Source organism: Gouania willdenowi, chromosome 11 (assembly GCF_900634775.1).
Source record: "Gouania willdenowi chromosome 11, fGouWil2.1, whole genome shotgun sequence".
Taxonomy (NCBI): domain Eukaryota; kingdom Metazoa; phylum Chordata; class Actinopteri; order Blenniiformes; family Gobiesocidae; genus Gouania; species Gouania willdenowi.
The window spans coordinates 25,730,241-25,746,601 of NC_041054.1; the positions used below are offsets into that span (position 1 = coordinate 25,730,241).

At 38.9% G+C, this 16,361-nt stretch overlaps 1 protein-coding gene across 1 annotated transcript in view; it reads left to right on the forward strand.

The window, feature by feature from the left end:
• The first annotated feature begins 304 nt into the window (after window positions 1-304).
• sdhaf3 (succinate dehydrogenase complex assembly factor 3) overlaps window positions 305-16,361 on the forward strand; it is a 41,853-nt gene continuing 25,796 nt past the window's right edge. Inside the window, exon 1 of the mRNA XM_028461999.1 lies at window positions 305-624. Coding sequence (XP_028317800.1) covers window positions 451-624 — 174 coding nt within the window. The 5' untranslated portion in view covers window positions 305-450. The remainder of the gene's footprint in view (window positions 625-16,361) is intronic.

Below are 16,361 nucleotides of genomic sequence, written 5' to 3' on the forward strand. Positions count from 1 at the left end.
AATGGGGGGCCCTGAGAGTTTTTAATTTTTCTAAGGGGGGGGGGGTACAGCAGAAAAGGTTTGTAACCACTTGGAAGTCAAATCATAAAGACTCATAAGATAATATAGAAAGTAATTGCCATCATTTTTCCATAAAACAAAACATAAAGTTACGAGTATTTGCACATTGAGTGTTAAAAGCAGCTGCAGAAGGACATAAACTGGGCAATACAGCGTTAACTGGCTGTGCGCGCTCCCGCGGACCGCACTCATTTTCCAGCAGCTGATCACTTTTTGACACCACACCAGATTTGTGTGAACGTTGCTCAGGAAGCTCCGGTTCAGCAGGTGGCGGTATTGCAGCTGTTGTTGCGTTTACCATAAATTGTAATGAATATGTGTGAATATCCGGGATAAACAAAGGACACATGTTGAGTAACGCTTTACTGACGGTCATTACGTTTTAATGTGATGGCCTCATCTCACGTCTCCACAGTCCGTGCTCTGTACAAACGGATCCTGGTGTTGCACCGGTTCCTGCCAATAGACCTGCGGGCCCTCGGAGACCAGTACGTGAAGGACGAGTTTAGGAGACACATGCAAGCCTCACCGGAGGAGACCAGGGGCTTCATGGCTGAGTGGCAGGTGAACACACACACACACACACACACACACACACACACACACACACACACACACACACACACACACACACACACACACACACACACACACACACACACACACACACACACCAAATTGACATTCTCTGATGTCATAAATCTGGTTAATTTAATGGGTAAACATAAAATGGATCCCCGACTCCTTTCTGTAATATGTTTATCATCTGGTTCACTGATTACTTGTTCTTATTATGTCACTGCCTTTTATCTGTCCTTTTCAGTTCTGTCTGTACTTAGCTTTCATACTTTTTTTTCTCTTCTCTTTTTTAGAACTTTATTGTAAATTATGTTCACTTCTCCAGCAAGTGCCATACAGTGTTATTGTGCTTATGTGCCCTCATTTAACATGTATATATGTATTATTGCTGCATAATAAATAAATAAAAACTTTAGATCGACTGAGAGTATAGGCAGGGTGGACTGGATTGGATACAAGTGTCAGGTGACAGCAGTGAGAGCAGCAGTGGTTCCAATCAGGGGTACGTGTACACTTAGTGGTACCTGAACACATCTTACGAGTACACCATGGAAACATTTTGTCAATTTAATTTCTGACATTGTAAGACACATTTACATGCACACATGTACATTTTGATCATCTACTGACAATACATTGTGATACACTTCTTTAAATTAGATCAAAAGGTGAAGTTCCAAAATCTAAAGAACAGTAGTGGCCTAAAGGTTAAGGAAGTGGCCTTGTAACACTCTGGGACATTAAACAAGTGCCTTAACCCTAACTGCTCCCCAGCCAATACACCGTGGCTGCCCACTGCTCCTCATTGATTGGTTAAAAGCTGAGAACACATTTTGTGTATGTACCACTACCTGTACATATGTCACAAACATATATTTAAAGTGGCCAAAACATCAGAAATAGGGTGGATCAGGGGTGTCAAAACTAATTTCAGTTTGTTCTTAGATGGGCCACAGAATTTGGGCCCATCTCTATTTTTTTTTTATTTTTTTTAATTTATTGGCTGTTTTTTTAACATCAAAGTGTTTCTCATGTGCTATTTGTGCTTTTAGCCTCTTTTGAAAATTGAAATGCTTCCGTATTGAAGAAAGACCACAGTTTTAGCTTTTATATTTGTTCAATTAAATGTTAGCTAAAATTATCATCAGGAGGAGCTGTGATACCAGCATCAAATGTGGTGTGGTTGTCCAGATGATCCGTCTGCCCTTCTTCTAAAGCCAAACTGAAGAAAAATCCTAATAATATGAAACGCTTTCACCACATGGTGGCAGAGTAACATCAGTTGTACACGATCAAAGGGGGTTAAGTAAATTGTATTCCTATATATTTAAATCCTGCTTTGGTTATTAAATTAACTTTCAAAATTAGCTCTTTTAAAAAATGAATAAACAAATAAAAGAATGTTTTCAACTCAAAGCCCAAGTTTTTGTTCTACCTCCTCCTCCTATTCCAGTCAGGGGTAAAAATTAAAATTCATTTAACTGTCACTCTTTAACTTTTAAAAGTTTATCACAAAAAAAATAACACTTAATTTCATTGATCTCAGAATTTTTGCAACCATTTCTTGTATTTATATAAATTTTTTCAGGATATTCAGAGGAGTATATAATATGAAGCAGATCGGGCGCTAAAAAAAGTATCCAAAGTTAATTAAATTAAATTAAACTGGGCTGTAAGCCTATATTTGTCATGTATATATGTTGTTACACATATATATTGAAATTTGTCCTCTACAATTTAACCCATCCCTGGGGAGCAGTCGGCAGCCATTTTACGGCGCCTGGGGAGCTGTTCGGGGTTAAGGGACTTGCTCAACATCCCACAGTGATGGCCCAGGTGAGGCTTGAACCTGTTCCTCATCTACCAACTATTCGTACGCACTGTATGGTATTTGTAAATAAATAGATAAAACGCACAGTAAGGGGACAAAGACCAAAAACACTGTTGCTGCGGTAAAAGCAAAAAGTAAAAAATACAGGAATTGATGAGTGTTAATGCTTAAATTAGTGAGATTATAAACGGAGAATAAACAGACTCTCTCATCAGTTTCCCTTTCTCTTTTAACTTGTCTGTGGCTCTGATGCTGCATTCATACATATCAGCCTACATTATAAGGTGGAATATATTTATACTTTATGTTTTCTTACAGGACTGAGGCTCTTTGCATCACCCTAGCATACATGAATGAATGAATGAATGAATTTATTGGTCTGAAAGTTCCTGATGCACGTAGGCTTTATCAGCTGACTTATTTTACTTTATCAGTCCATCAGATAAAAATCTCTGTTTCCAATAGAGGGTTTTCACGGCACGTCATCAACCCGGAAGTCACCATTTTGGAGATAAGCAGCAGGTTTGCAAACAGCACACAAACGAGCAAATGCCGAATTTTAAGAGGAGATGATGAACTATTGCCGTGTTTTTGGCTGTACTAATTGGTCAGATAAAATCCGATATTCGTTTTCTGGCTGATATCAGACCGATATCAATATCAGATCGGGACACCCCTATTTTATTTTATTGGAATAAAGTTTGATGAAGTTGGAGGTGAACCAGTTTTTCATTTCTGAAAGGCAGTATGTAAGGGAGGGAATAAATAAAAGCGGAGGAGGAAATATGTATCACTCTCCATAGGAAGAACGTCTCTTCAACAGGTGGAAGAAAGAGCGCACAGGACCTTAACCTCACAGACAAAAAGCTGGAGGATCAGTGGGGAACCCCTCTGTGTTATATATGAAGACTGAGGATGCACACAGATGCACCATATGTACCAGAAACATGGTATTAAATTATATTTCCTTGTTTGAAATGATAAAAAAGAAGAGGTAATTAAACACCTTTGGTACTATACGTAATTCAAAATATTTAATTTCAAGTAAAACATATTTTTCATCAGTCCCAGGGTGTTTACTGGTCGATGGTACTGTGGCTGAGGCCGGCCCCTCCGCAGCACCTCGTCTTCCTTCCTCCCACAGCAACTCGTCCTCACGGGGGTCCTGCCTATAGGTCTCGCTGGTCTCCGTAGATCCTCTCCCTCTGAAGTCTCCCGTGTGCCACATCCTTCAGCAGTGCCAGATAAGTCACTGTGCGTCTTTACGCATTGTGTGCACATACCGTATTATAACAGCTACAAGTGTTGCAGCCAATTTATCAGCAGTTTTGGCAATGATCATGTCATTTTGATTACTAATATTAATGTAAAACTGTATTTGTAGGCGCGCATACGTCACTCACTCCCTGGGGTGTCGGTATAATTATTTCCTCTTTGTTTTTGCAAAGATATCCTTCATATATGATATGTATTGTGAAATGTGCAATATGTTCAATTATTTCACACAAACTCTATTAATTTCACAGAGCTGTCTTTAATTTCATCGTTCTCTGGTTGTGGTCGGAGTTTCCCGTTTCTCATGATTTTGTGCGTACAGCAGGGTCAGAGCTGCCATGGAGATGCGCACATTATCACGCTAGGTTTTTTTTATAAATCCAAACTTTGCTTATATATGGCTAGGAGTGTGACGATATCTCGATATGGCAATATATCACAATATTTTTTCTTTGCTCGCGCTAAGAATCAATTTATTTATTTATTTTTTTAATTTAAGATTTTTTTTCTATTATTTTCAAAACCTTTTCTGATTTTTACTAAACTTTGCAGGAAGGTCTTCACATAAATGCTGTCAATGTTTGTTGAAGGAACCAATATATTGTTTACTGGAATATTGCACTATTATAGTGTCACTGGTAAGAAAGACCCTATTTTTTGTTTACAGAAAGCAATATTGGAGATAGTTATTCGTTTACATTGGTATGTTGACACTTATTTACAGAAATGTTGCACTAAAATAGTGTCACTGTTCATAGGACACTTTTTCAATTTATTGTCTTTCAGAGATATAAAATAAAAACTGTATTTTTTCACATTTTCACATTTTTCACTTTTTTTTTGTTATGTCATAGATTATCGTAGATTGATTTCTGACCAATATATCGATAATTGCAGTATTGTCATATCGTGAGACAATCATTATCGTGAGCTGTGTATTGTGTATCGTATCGTGAGGTACCCACCCCTATATATGGTGTACGCTTTCTTTTGTACGTACGCTGTGTTTATAAATGAGGCCCCTGATCTGGCAACACTTTTACTTGTAAATGGTAAATGGACTTGATTTATATAGCGCTTTATCCCCACACTGAAGCAGTCTCAAAGCGCTTTACATATCAGCTCATTCACCCAGTCACTCTCACGTTCACACACCAGTTGGACAGGACTGCCATGCAAGGCGCTAGTCGACCACTGGGAACAACTTAGGGTTCAGTGTCTTGCCCAAGGACACTTCGACGCATAGTCAGGTACTGGGATCGAACTCCCAACCTCTCGATCAGAAGACGACCCACTACCACCTGAGCCACGGTCGCCCGTGACGCCCACTACCACCTGAGCCACGATCGCCCGTGGCATTTCCACATTTGTGAAGTCACAAATGTAGAAAATTTGAAAAGGACCAATTTTGTCTGTGTTATAAGACTTAAACAGACCACAAACACATGACTGGATGGTTTTATTTTATATTTTGTGTGCTGGTGGACACTGAAGTTACCTCATATGTGATCAAAAAAACTGTCCCTTTTAAAGCTAGAAATCAAGTTAATGCTAAAGCTAAGCTAGCGCAGCAAAGAGCCATTGGGCTGCTATTGCAAAGGGGAGGAATGGGTAAAGAAAACAAAGTGATTTAACAGGGACAAGTGAGTTGAGAATGCAGGTGAGGCCATAATTGTACTGTGAGACCAGTTCATCAGGGGAGGAAGAGGAGTCCGGAGTTCAACTGTTAATGCTGGAGCAGAGGGAGTTCATAATGATGTTTTTATAATTGCAAAAAAGATGACACGAGGTGGCTTGGTGATGGAGAGGCGGAGGGTGATGTTGAATGAGAGAAGGAAATGGTCGGTAATATGTAGTTTATCAGCTTTGACTGGACAAAAGAAAAGAAACTGGAGTTGCATGTGCCATGGCTTATCTTGCAGTATTGGAGGATTTGATGCACTCAGCAGGAGTGTGTATTCAAAGATGGTATTGATTTGTTCAGTAAGAGAACATTGGCTTCTCAGCAACTGTTTTATGCCGTTATTTGCAAATGTTGGCCATCCCAGTTGACCACATATGAGTGTTGACCATAGATTACTAATGCACCAAAATTCCAGCCACCAAAAATTTTCTAAACACTTTTATCACCAAAAAAAGTCGACTGAAACAGGATGTTGTGATGACGCACTCGCGCTTGTCTGGAAATGGACCAATTTATCCGTGGATTCACGGAGCGGCTGTATTTAAATACATCTGAGCACTGAAGCATTTTCTGAGCAGAGTTGACGGAGCACGTCAATGTGTTTGTTTCTTTATACAACGGTTCGATATGACCAAGTAATTTGATTGAACCACAGCCATTCCAAGAGTGCTGATATAGAGTAACAACAGCACTGGGACTTCTTACAACCTCTCACTCTGCTGTACAGCTGATCTGAATACCGTAAATTACCACTGTGTCCTCTCTACTTGTGGAGCAAATTTTCTTGGAGATGTACAAACTTCAATGCTTTGTTTGAATGAGTGAATATATTTATTTTGACTCTCTTTCAGCAACCCAGTCAGTTATAGGCCTTTCATTTTTTATTTTACATTGTGCATTCTTGGGATGTCAATGCTGATTAAAAATTTGTTGAAGGATTAATATTAATTTATACAATTGCAATGTTTTGATTTTAGTGAGGTTAGTACACAGTAAGAGCCATACATGCTATAATAATTTGCATAAAAATGTATTCTGGTGTTTCGTTTTTCAGCCTTGGTTTGGAAGATCTATGATCTTATAAAGGCCCCAGTAGTTATCACATTTTAACCACATTTGTTTCAAAATATACAACAGTTCCGACCAAGTAATTTGATTGGACAAGAGACATTCCATGAGTGCAGATATGGTAATAACAGCAATGGGACTTTTTACAGACACTCCGCTGTTCATGTGTTCTAATAACTGTTTGAAACAGCCTTGTCTCCTTTCTAGTTGTGGACCTATTTATTTTGGCAGTGCCAAATAAATTATTCCATGAACAAATCACATTTGTGTTGCTTAATACTTTTGACTAATAAAAGGTACTTGTAGAACTGTTGTTTAAAAGCAATATCACACAAGAGGGAGTGCTGAAATTGCACTGGTGTGATTCCGTCGTAGGCACGAGGCATTAACTTAATTGTTAATGAAATGCTTTATGTCCTGTGGGGTCGAAAAACCTTTAACCCTACACTGCATTAAGCAGGTTTAGGGATGTTTAGACGGAAGGATAATAATGAAATTTCCACAATGTAAATTACCATACTGTAGTATATTTTTATAATGCATTTAAGAATATAAGTATGACTTCAAAGGAATTGAAAAAGATAACTGGGTCATTGCAGTGCAGTTGCACACTTCTGGGAGGTGTTAAAGTGCCAATCTTCAAACAATTTTACTAATGAAGTGGATAGTGATTGCAGCTGGAATCCACAGAACTTTAATTGTCATTGGGGAGCAGACAGCAGACAGTCACTTTCATCATGTTTGCATCTAACTGAGCATTTTAAACCCATGACCTATTTTCACATTGTGACCACAGGACAAGCACATTTTTTAAAATTGAGAATTTAGCGTAACATCAACAAAGCTTACATCAGCGATGAGCTCACTTCTTGTTTGTGATAAGTTGACAGATGTTGTCAGGCTGGAGTCCCTATGGACAATGGTGTTTGCAGAAGAAACAATAGTGTGGTGAGAGTAAGAACCAGGGAGAGGAGAAGGTGAACAGGAAGAGGTGTCAAGTTGAAGGGAGCATCTGTAATGTACAGTGCATTTTGTTTTGCACTATTCTTTTGACATATTGCTCTTACAAAACACCTTTCCCCTTTAGACTGGCCACCAGGTGGATTAAACACAGGATGCAACCTACCTCAGCATGTCAGTTGTTGTGAGGCAGCAGGTTGGAGAGCCTGTAGGGAATAAGAATGGTAAATAGACGTGAGTTATATAGCCCGTTATAATCACAGAGGTAGTCCCAAAGCACTTCACAGTATCAGCTCATTCACACTCACATTCACAGAGTCGACTATTAAGAAACCGATGAGAGAAGCAGTATGAAAATGAGAGACCTTCTATGCTCTTTTCCCATTGATGGGACTTGGTCTCTGAATGACAAGCCCCAACTTCTAGGGTCTTTTCCAGGTCACAATTCGGACTCCACCCGGGAACAACGCACACATTTTTAGCATTGTCATCAGTGTATGAAACAGGGCACAAGATCCCTGTTTGAACCATTACACTAACTTGCAAAACTGCTAAATTCAATCAAATTTCATAATTTTCCTGATTTCAACATTTTGTCTGTATTTTTCAAGTCTCCTCAGACAATGTAGTAAAAACATAAATGGAGGAAGATGGAACATTTGTGTCTACTATTACTAAGAATATCACTGTATGATACGTAGGGATGGGCGATATAGACAATGACAATTATTCTGATCATTTCTGGTATTTATCACGGTAACGATAAAAAGCACATTAATAAATAAAACAATTCCCAACTTAAAGTGTAAACAGGTTCTTTACAAACACAAATTTGAATACATCAACATGAGACACATAAAAAGGCTACAATAGCTGCTGTCTCGAAGAGCTCAGGGGCTAATATTTTATATTTGTGCATGTGGGTCACGCTATTAGTCTTATTGTTTGCAGTTTATGCAATTTATTTCATCACTTAGAATTAAATTATTAGCGTTAGTGTTTTTACTGCTGCTGAATCTTGTTTATTGTATATTTTATAATGAGTTACATAAAGTTATGGTTGATAAATATCTCTCAAATTTCCTATGGTTAAACCAGATCAAGCTTGATGATTTAATCATTCAGGATATTTTGGTGTAATAATCACAATCGTTACATTACTGTCTCATGGGACCAGCTTCGTCTTCTGAACACGTGAAATATAATTAAAAAATATTGTGTTTCACAAGTTGGGATTGATCAATAGTGACATTAGTATTTATGCTAACATTTATTTCATGTTAGCTTTTATCCATACAAGTGTGAAATCTGACCTTAAACAAATCTGTGGCTCTTTGTAGTTTGATGACAGTAAGCCGTGTACTTTCTACCTGGTCTCTTCTTCCCTTAATGAAGTCGTTAGCTCTTAGCCCAGTCTTGTGTCAGTGGGTTAGCTTAGCTTAGTTAGCGTTAGTTAAGTTTCCAGTTCATAATTGTTTGCTGGCAGATACAGCTCTGTCACTGTGTTTGTGGGAACTTTGGGTGGATGGTTGTCTGGTCTTAACAAAGTAACACTGCACGGCAGCTTCAGGTAAGCCGTGTCAGTGCTCAATCCTTTCGCGGGCCTGATCGTTTCGGATCCTTACAATGTATGCGCGAAACCCGTCTACATCCGGGCTATTTAAAAACAATTAGAATTACATCCAAATATCACATCCCAGGAGCTCTGTCGTAAAGATTGCGAGTGAAGGAAGTGGCATAGTCTATGCGCATTTGTTGAAAGGATCCAAATTGATCAGGCCCGTGAAAGGATTTGACACTGACAAGCCAAAACGTGTATGTGTGTGTGGTAGTGCACCAAGCTCCCGTGAACATTGCTTAGCTCCAGAGAATAATAAGTTGTTGACAAACAAAACTTAGGGTGGAGCATGAGGGCTCTACACTAACTTTTCCAGTGGTGGCACAGAATTTGGTTGCACCCTTTTTGTCCTTTTTTTTTTGAGCAGCATAGCCACACATGCTGAAGAATAGTTGACTTAACTGACATACCATAGTTTTGTATGTAGTAAAGATTGACAATGACTCGAGATATATTTGCTACATGTTTTAATGTTTGTGTCAATATTAAGTTTTTTAATATTTCAATAAGAAATATTTAAGGTTTTTGGCTGAAATAACAGCTCATTTCTTTTATACAATTTTAAAAGAAGATGTAACTATTTTTTTTTCAAATAACAGCAAAGCACAATAACAGGTTACATGTATTCTGTTTTTTTATTTTGCAGAAAGGCTGTACTTTAATTAACTTAACAGTAACATAACCAACTTGGCATCTGCATTGCTTCACGCCATGGAATTCAGAGGGTCCACCTCTTATAGTGGGGTCTCCTAACCCTCTTCCTCTGTTCAGGGATCTGCAACCTTTACTCTACAAGGAACCATTTAATCTCATCTCACCTGGATTAAAGTCTTCCTGGAGCCGAAAAAACACCTTCTCAATGAAGACAATACAGTGAATTAAATTCTATACAGTAAAATTATATAGAATAATGTTTGATTTAATTTAATTTTATTCATATTGATCATGTAAATGGCAACTTAAAAACAGTTTAAAATAAAATGAAATAAATTGACATCAATAAATATAACAGTATCTTGCATCTTCATATTCTTATGCATTTTAGTTTACATGAACACAATGTTATATAAAGAATTTTTTTTTAGTTAATGTATTTTAAAGGCTACAAAAAGTAACTTAAATTTGATAACGCATGATCATGTGGTCAACACATGCTAATTGCTAATTTCTTGCCACACATAAAGCATGCATATTTAACTGGCACATTGGCAGTTAAATGAATCTGTTCCCACACAATTAAAATCTCTATTTTCTTCCAGAATAGTGTGTTTGTTGTTTTAGTTATACTAGTGCAGTGCCCGTCGGAAGTATGTATTCATGTGGGAGCATAAGGGGTATATTTGCGGGTGCAAAATGTGGGTGCAATTTTCCTGGTTTAATTCTATGTGCATGACTTCATCACTTTTATATTTTTTTGTATGGTGTATTTTTCTGTAACTTATGTTTTTTGGAGTCATGTGTATTTGTGTATCTTTCTGTTGTCTTTTTGTGCATAAATGTTTGCTTTTTTTTGTAATGTATGTTTTTTTGGAGTCGTGTATTTTTGAATAATTATTGCTTTCGTTGCTATTGTAGTGTGATTCAGGAGTAATTTTGTGTATTTTTTGTATAAATATTTAGTTTTGTGTATTTTGAGCCATTTTCATATTTTTGTTGTATTTTTCTGTAAATGTATGTTTTTTTGAAGTCGAGTACAGTGCTCATCGGAAGTATGTATTCATATAGTGGGCGCTTAAGAAGAGTTGTCAATTATGGGCATAATAATAACAACATACTCTGTAGCATTATAAAGGGGTATATTTGCAGGTGCAAAGTAAAATAGCATGTGCAATTTCCCTGGTTTAATTCTATGAGACATGCGCATGATAAATGTGGTTTTTTTTAAACTCATTTTTATATATTTTTTTGTTTGGTGTTTTTTTCTGTAATGTACAGTGCCCGTCGGAAGTATGCATTCATGTTTTGTGTATTTTGAGTCATTTTCATATTTTTTGTTGTCGTTTAGTGTGTGTGTGCCTGCCTAACTTTCACTAAACTTGTCTATTTTCAGTAGTTAGATGTAGTGGCAGGTGTGTTGTGAGTGAAGCTGCAGTAATCATCAAGTGGGATTCACTATGTAGCACCGTTTACTGATCTGACTCGACACTGCAGTCACTACCACCCAATGGACTGGTGTCGTGACACAGACTGTAACCGGACTAAATGGTGGTCCGTTGCACACACGTAGACGGTGATCGGTAGTGAAGCGCACCTGGTGTGTGTGTGTGTGTGTGTGACTCTCTATCTTGGACACAAATCTCCTCCGTTGGTTCTCTCTCACACACGCGGTGCTGAGAAATGTGCAGCTTTTAACAGAGCAGCCATTGCCGTGAATAAGTTCCGGGTGAGGTCTGTCCGGTCTAAATAGCGAACGGTCAAACTAACATGAAAATAAACGTTTCGAAATGTCATCACCAAATAAAGAACAGTAAAAAAAAGTATTTTTCCTCAAAAGAGAAAAGAGAAGTCCACGGGAGCTCATGCACGCACCGGAAGTGAGCTGTGCAGTGAAATAGATATAGATGGTGCGCTAGCGCCCCCTCACACCCTGAGGTCAAAAGTTGAATAGGTTTCATTTCGGGGCCATCCAGAAGTGAAATAAAATTAAAATAAACATTTTTGAAATGACCAAATTACTCCAAAATAACAGATACACACACTCGGGTATTAGGAACTCGTTGACCGAGTTTCAGGTCGAACTTGCACCGTCGGGGACATATTTGCTCCACACACACGCACACACATCCACACAGACCTCCCTTGCTTTTACAGGTAGATTACCATGGATTTAAAACATAAGGTTAGCCACAGGTGCAGGAAAGTTGATGGTCTGTAGATGTGAAGTAGGAAGGTGGCTGAGTCATTGCTCAATGTGATTTATTTTTAGGTTAACAAATTGTTATATCTTGATTTGATTTGTCATTAATTATTAGAAGCCTCTGTAACAAAATAAGGTCACCCATACGCACTCGCATGGATGCGACCAGATAAAATTTTCAGTGGCAGACACTGAAAAAATAGTCACATATGCGACCAATTTGGTCGCGGTCTTGAGCCCTGAGCAAGGTGTTAGGGGCATTCTTGGCTAAATTGTGGGTCAAATGGCCCTTTGATCTCGCTAATTTCCGACACGGGTTTTATTGTTTCTATCGTGGGATGACATATTCTTACCGCTGAGAATGTTTTTGACGATATATCTTAAACAATAATATATCGCTCATTCTTATTCGTTACCAAATAAGTTACCAAATAAGCCAACATTTTGTTATTGAAGTTGAGGAGAAATATTGCATGTCTTAAATAGTTCAATATACAATAGTAGCTGAAAACCCCCACAAAGATATTTACTCATTAGTGGGTACATGCTGAAAATATTGTTCTAAATGTTCGGCACTAAATAGTTGCCATTCATCCCTAGATAATTTAAACACTACATACTAAATGCCTGGTTGGAATTTATTTCCTGAAACCTTTCTGGATAATTTTCTCAATATACTGTTTGTGTAAAAAAGAGAATCAATGCAATTAACTTTGAAGTAACCTCTCAAAGAGAGGGGGAGCGAGCTTGTCTCGTATGGGACAATAATGATCATGATTTCATTAGTGAGCCAGTTATTGAGTGGTAACCTGGTGGTAAGTAGAGTAGCAATTTACTGCTTACAATAGATTAAAGTGTTTTACATGTCAGTCCATGTTCATTTTCACTAACACTTAAACGTCTCTCTACCCTGTTGGAGAACTGCATTGAACAAAACCATCTTATATACTGTACATTCACTGTTGAGTATTTTAATTAATGAGATGAGTCACAAAGGTCTACTACACTTACCAAAGGTTACCGCTCAATAACTGGCTCACTGATGAAATCTTGCTCTGTATTGTCCCGTCAGCCCAGCTGGCTCTCCCTCTCCTTGAGAGGGAATTCCATTATACAATCTTGAGTTCAGCTGAATAGAAGCAGCTGCTCTCATATCTCATTGACACTTTTGCAGCCCAGAGGATTTTTGAAGTGAATAGAACATGATAACCTGACTCAAAGTCGGCTCTCTTTCCGGGTGATGGTAAAAAAAACGCATGAACACTATTTGCAGAATTTGTTATTTCAAAATGTAGAGTTCAAGATAAAGCGGGTAGATTACCTTGAGCTTAGATTAGTAGACTATTATTTTTGTAGTCTACTAATCTATCGATTATTTTTTCGATTAGTTGACTAGTCACGATTTTTTTTCTGTTTTGGAAGCACATGTTTTGGACTGCTTTTAACGAACCTGCTGAAATTCTTCCACCTGTGAACGTGAGAGAGCATAGTCGAGCTGTGAGGAAACCTTCCTTATATCTTTTATAAGAGGGGCGGGGCCAACAGTGACAGTTGGTGACACCCAATAGTCCAAATGATGCCAAATAATGTGTCTCAGCCAATAGCAAAATGAAATTGTAATAGCCGGCGTTTAACCCATGGAGGGCAGTCACACTGACATTTTATAACAAAATTTGAATACTTTTACTAAAATATTAAACATTGGACTAGGATTAATCAGCAGCACTACCCAATACCCAAATACATATATATTCAGCAGAAATAAACTGGGTTTGGGGTTTAGTTACTATTTAAATATTCACCTTAAAGGCACACTGTGTAACTTTTGGCCAATAGGGGCACTAGACTGGTAACGTTAACGCAAGCGCCCTTAGTGGCCACAAGCGCCGCAGCACTGTCGCAAAAATCAACAAACAGTCAGTCTGGCCAGCCTCCCCTGTCTTTTGTTTGAGTATGCAGACAGTAGTTGACCTGTAACTTCGGGATAATAATTGGCTCTAAGGGCTGGGGTGCGAAGCATGGCTGGGCTCGCACCACGGCTAAAGTCTATGGGCTGAAGGAGCAGCCACCACCGCCGCCCTCCTCTCCCCGCCGCTGGAGTCCCGGCGCTCGGCCTTCCTTGCTGCGTCGGTGGCGCTCCCCCCCCACTCCCCGGCCTTGCCGCCGCGTCGTTGGCCCCCTTCGCCGAGGGTCAGCGCGGCGGCCGAGGTCAGGGCGGACGGGCGACTGGGTCGTGAGCCTAGCCCTGAGAGCCAATCCTTATCTCGAAGTTATGGATCTGCCGACTTCCCTTACAAAAGAATCCACGTTTAACTGAACTATTATAGGGCTCGAGTGTTCAGAATGTAATCCATTTATTTCACAGGCACTCATGGGAATTCTTGGCTTCAAACTAATCTGCCTTCTCACAGGCCATAAAGGTCCTCTTGAGAAATAAGAAATGATTATGATTATGATTATGATTAAAACCAAAAAAACTTTAGTGATGCACTAAAAATGTATTTATTCTTTGAAGCATTATATTAATTTATACAATTGCAATTTTTTTAATTTTAGTGAGGTTAGTATTCATTCTGAGCCAAAAATGCAATGGGACTAATAATTGACATAATTTATTTTGGTGTTTGGGTTTTCGGCCTTGGTTTTCCCTTTTTCGGTTTTCAGTTTTGGCCAAAAAAAATTATTGCAGCATTTTTTCAGGGTCTAATGCAACAAAGCGCAGCAGCAGCTGCAACAGCAACTATAGCAACTATATCAATGCGACATTGTTATGTTCCACATTGCACATGCAGAAAAGTAGAGGTGTGGCTTCTGGTAGATTGCAGAGGCAGGGGGAGGAACTGGAGCTGTTGAGGGCGGGACATTGAGACATCCTCTCAGAAACTCAGGATATAAGCAAAATGTGCACTTTTTTGTTAAATTTGCTGCTTATAAGGAATACAATAAATCCTTTGCCACTTGTATCATACTGAATTACTTATTTACTATTTACAATTTTGGTGAAAACTCTTTGCATCATGTTGAAACGCATCGTATCGCACAAAATCCCATTATATATAATTTGTAGAACTGAATCGCCATCAATATCAAAATTGTGTCAAACCGTGAACAGGGGTGAATCGTATCACCAGGGGATTCAATGTATCGCTAATATGTGTCGTTTCACTGGTCTTGAATTGAGGTGTGTATCGAATTGTTGTCAGTGATGGAGATTCACATGCTTACGATATACCCATAATACTAATGCACCAGCTACAACAGAAGAACCAGAGGAGAAGTCGTTGTTGTGCTTGCATGAGTGTTATTTTTAGTTAAAAAAAAAAAAAAAAAAAAAAAAACACCAGATGGAAAACACAAACCCAGTTGTGTGCAAATTGTGCAAAAAACATTTTGAGATCACCTGGGGCCTCATTTACAAAGACTTGCTTGAATTGAGCATACGTCTCAATCCAGAGACGAGGTAAACTTGAATCTGTGGGTAGGACTGGATCCACACTCCTATCCTTTGAACATCAGAATCAGCATTGATGTGAGCACATATATACCCCCTCCCTGTCCATGCAGTCATTTGCATAATTATGTAAATCAAATTGAAATGAGATCAGCACTGGGATTCCCCTCAGCGTGATCAGAAGAAGCTGTGGCTCTTACCATCAGTTACACAGGAAAGAATTTTTTAAATTATTAGACCGACAGCAGCATGTATGACGGAGATGATTCAACAGTGAAGATGCACAAAGTTCACTGAATATTTGACCGTGGGTGTGTTAAGAAGTGAGATTAAGGAAGAGACGGAAAATGCTATACTACTACTACTGCTAAAAAACAGCAAAATATGAAGTGTGCGTGTGTGTTCCTCTGTGAATCAGGCTCAGACAAAGCTGAGACTTTCAACATGGCTGCTCTTGGTTCAAAGGTGCGCAACGTTGGATTTGTTTGGACTGCAATGACACTGTTAAAAAATTATTTCATAAAATGTTATGACATTTTAGAACAGATGACATCACTGTGGATTGAGCCTCTGTCACGCGGCTCAGTTGGCCGGGTTAGAGGCAGCCTGTTTTGGTGCACCAGAGCCAATCACTCACTGGGCAGAGGGGCAGAGGGTGGACAGTGTCAGCCGGCGGCAGCCTGTCCTGGGTGGAGGTGATGCAGCAGCCCAGGGTGCCATCCACATGTGTGTATGTGTGACCCTCTCTACTTTGCTTTGCTTGTTGTTTTAAACACACTTCCAGGAGACAGAATAGATGGAGCATACAGTGCTGTTTAATCTGCAACATGGGACAACAAATAGGCAGCGTCTTAATATCAGTTGGTCACCAGTTCACTCCAGCATTAACTAAAAACAGAGTCACACATTAGCAAGTAAGTGTGCACAACACTGCCTGCATCTCAGCTAATTAGCGGTTAGCTTCCGTTAGCATTGATT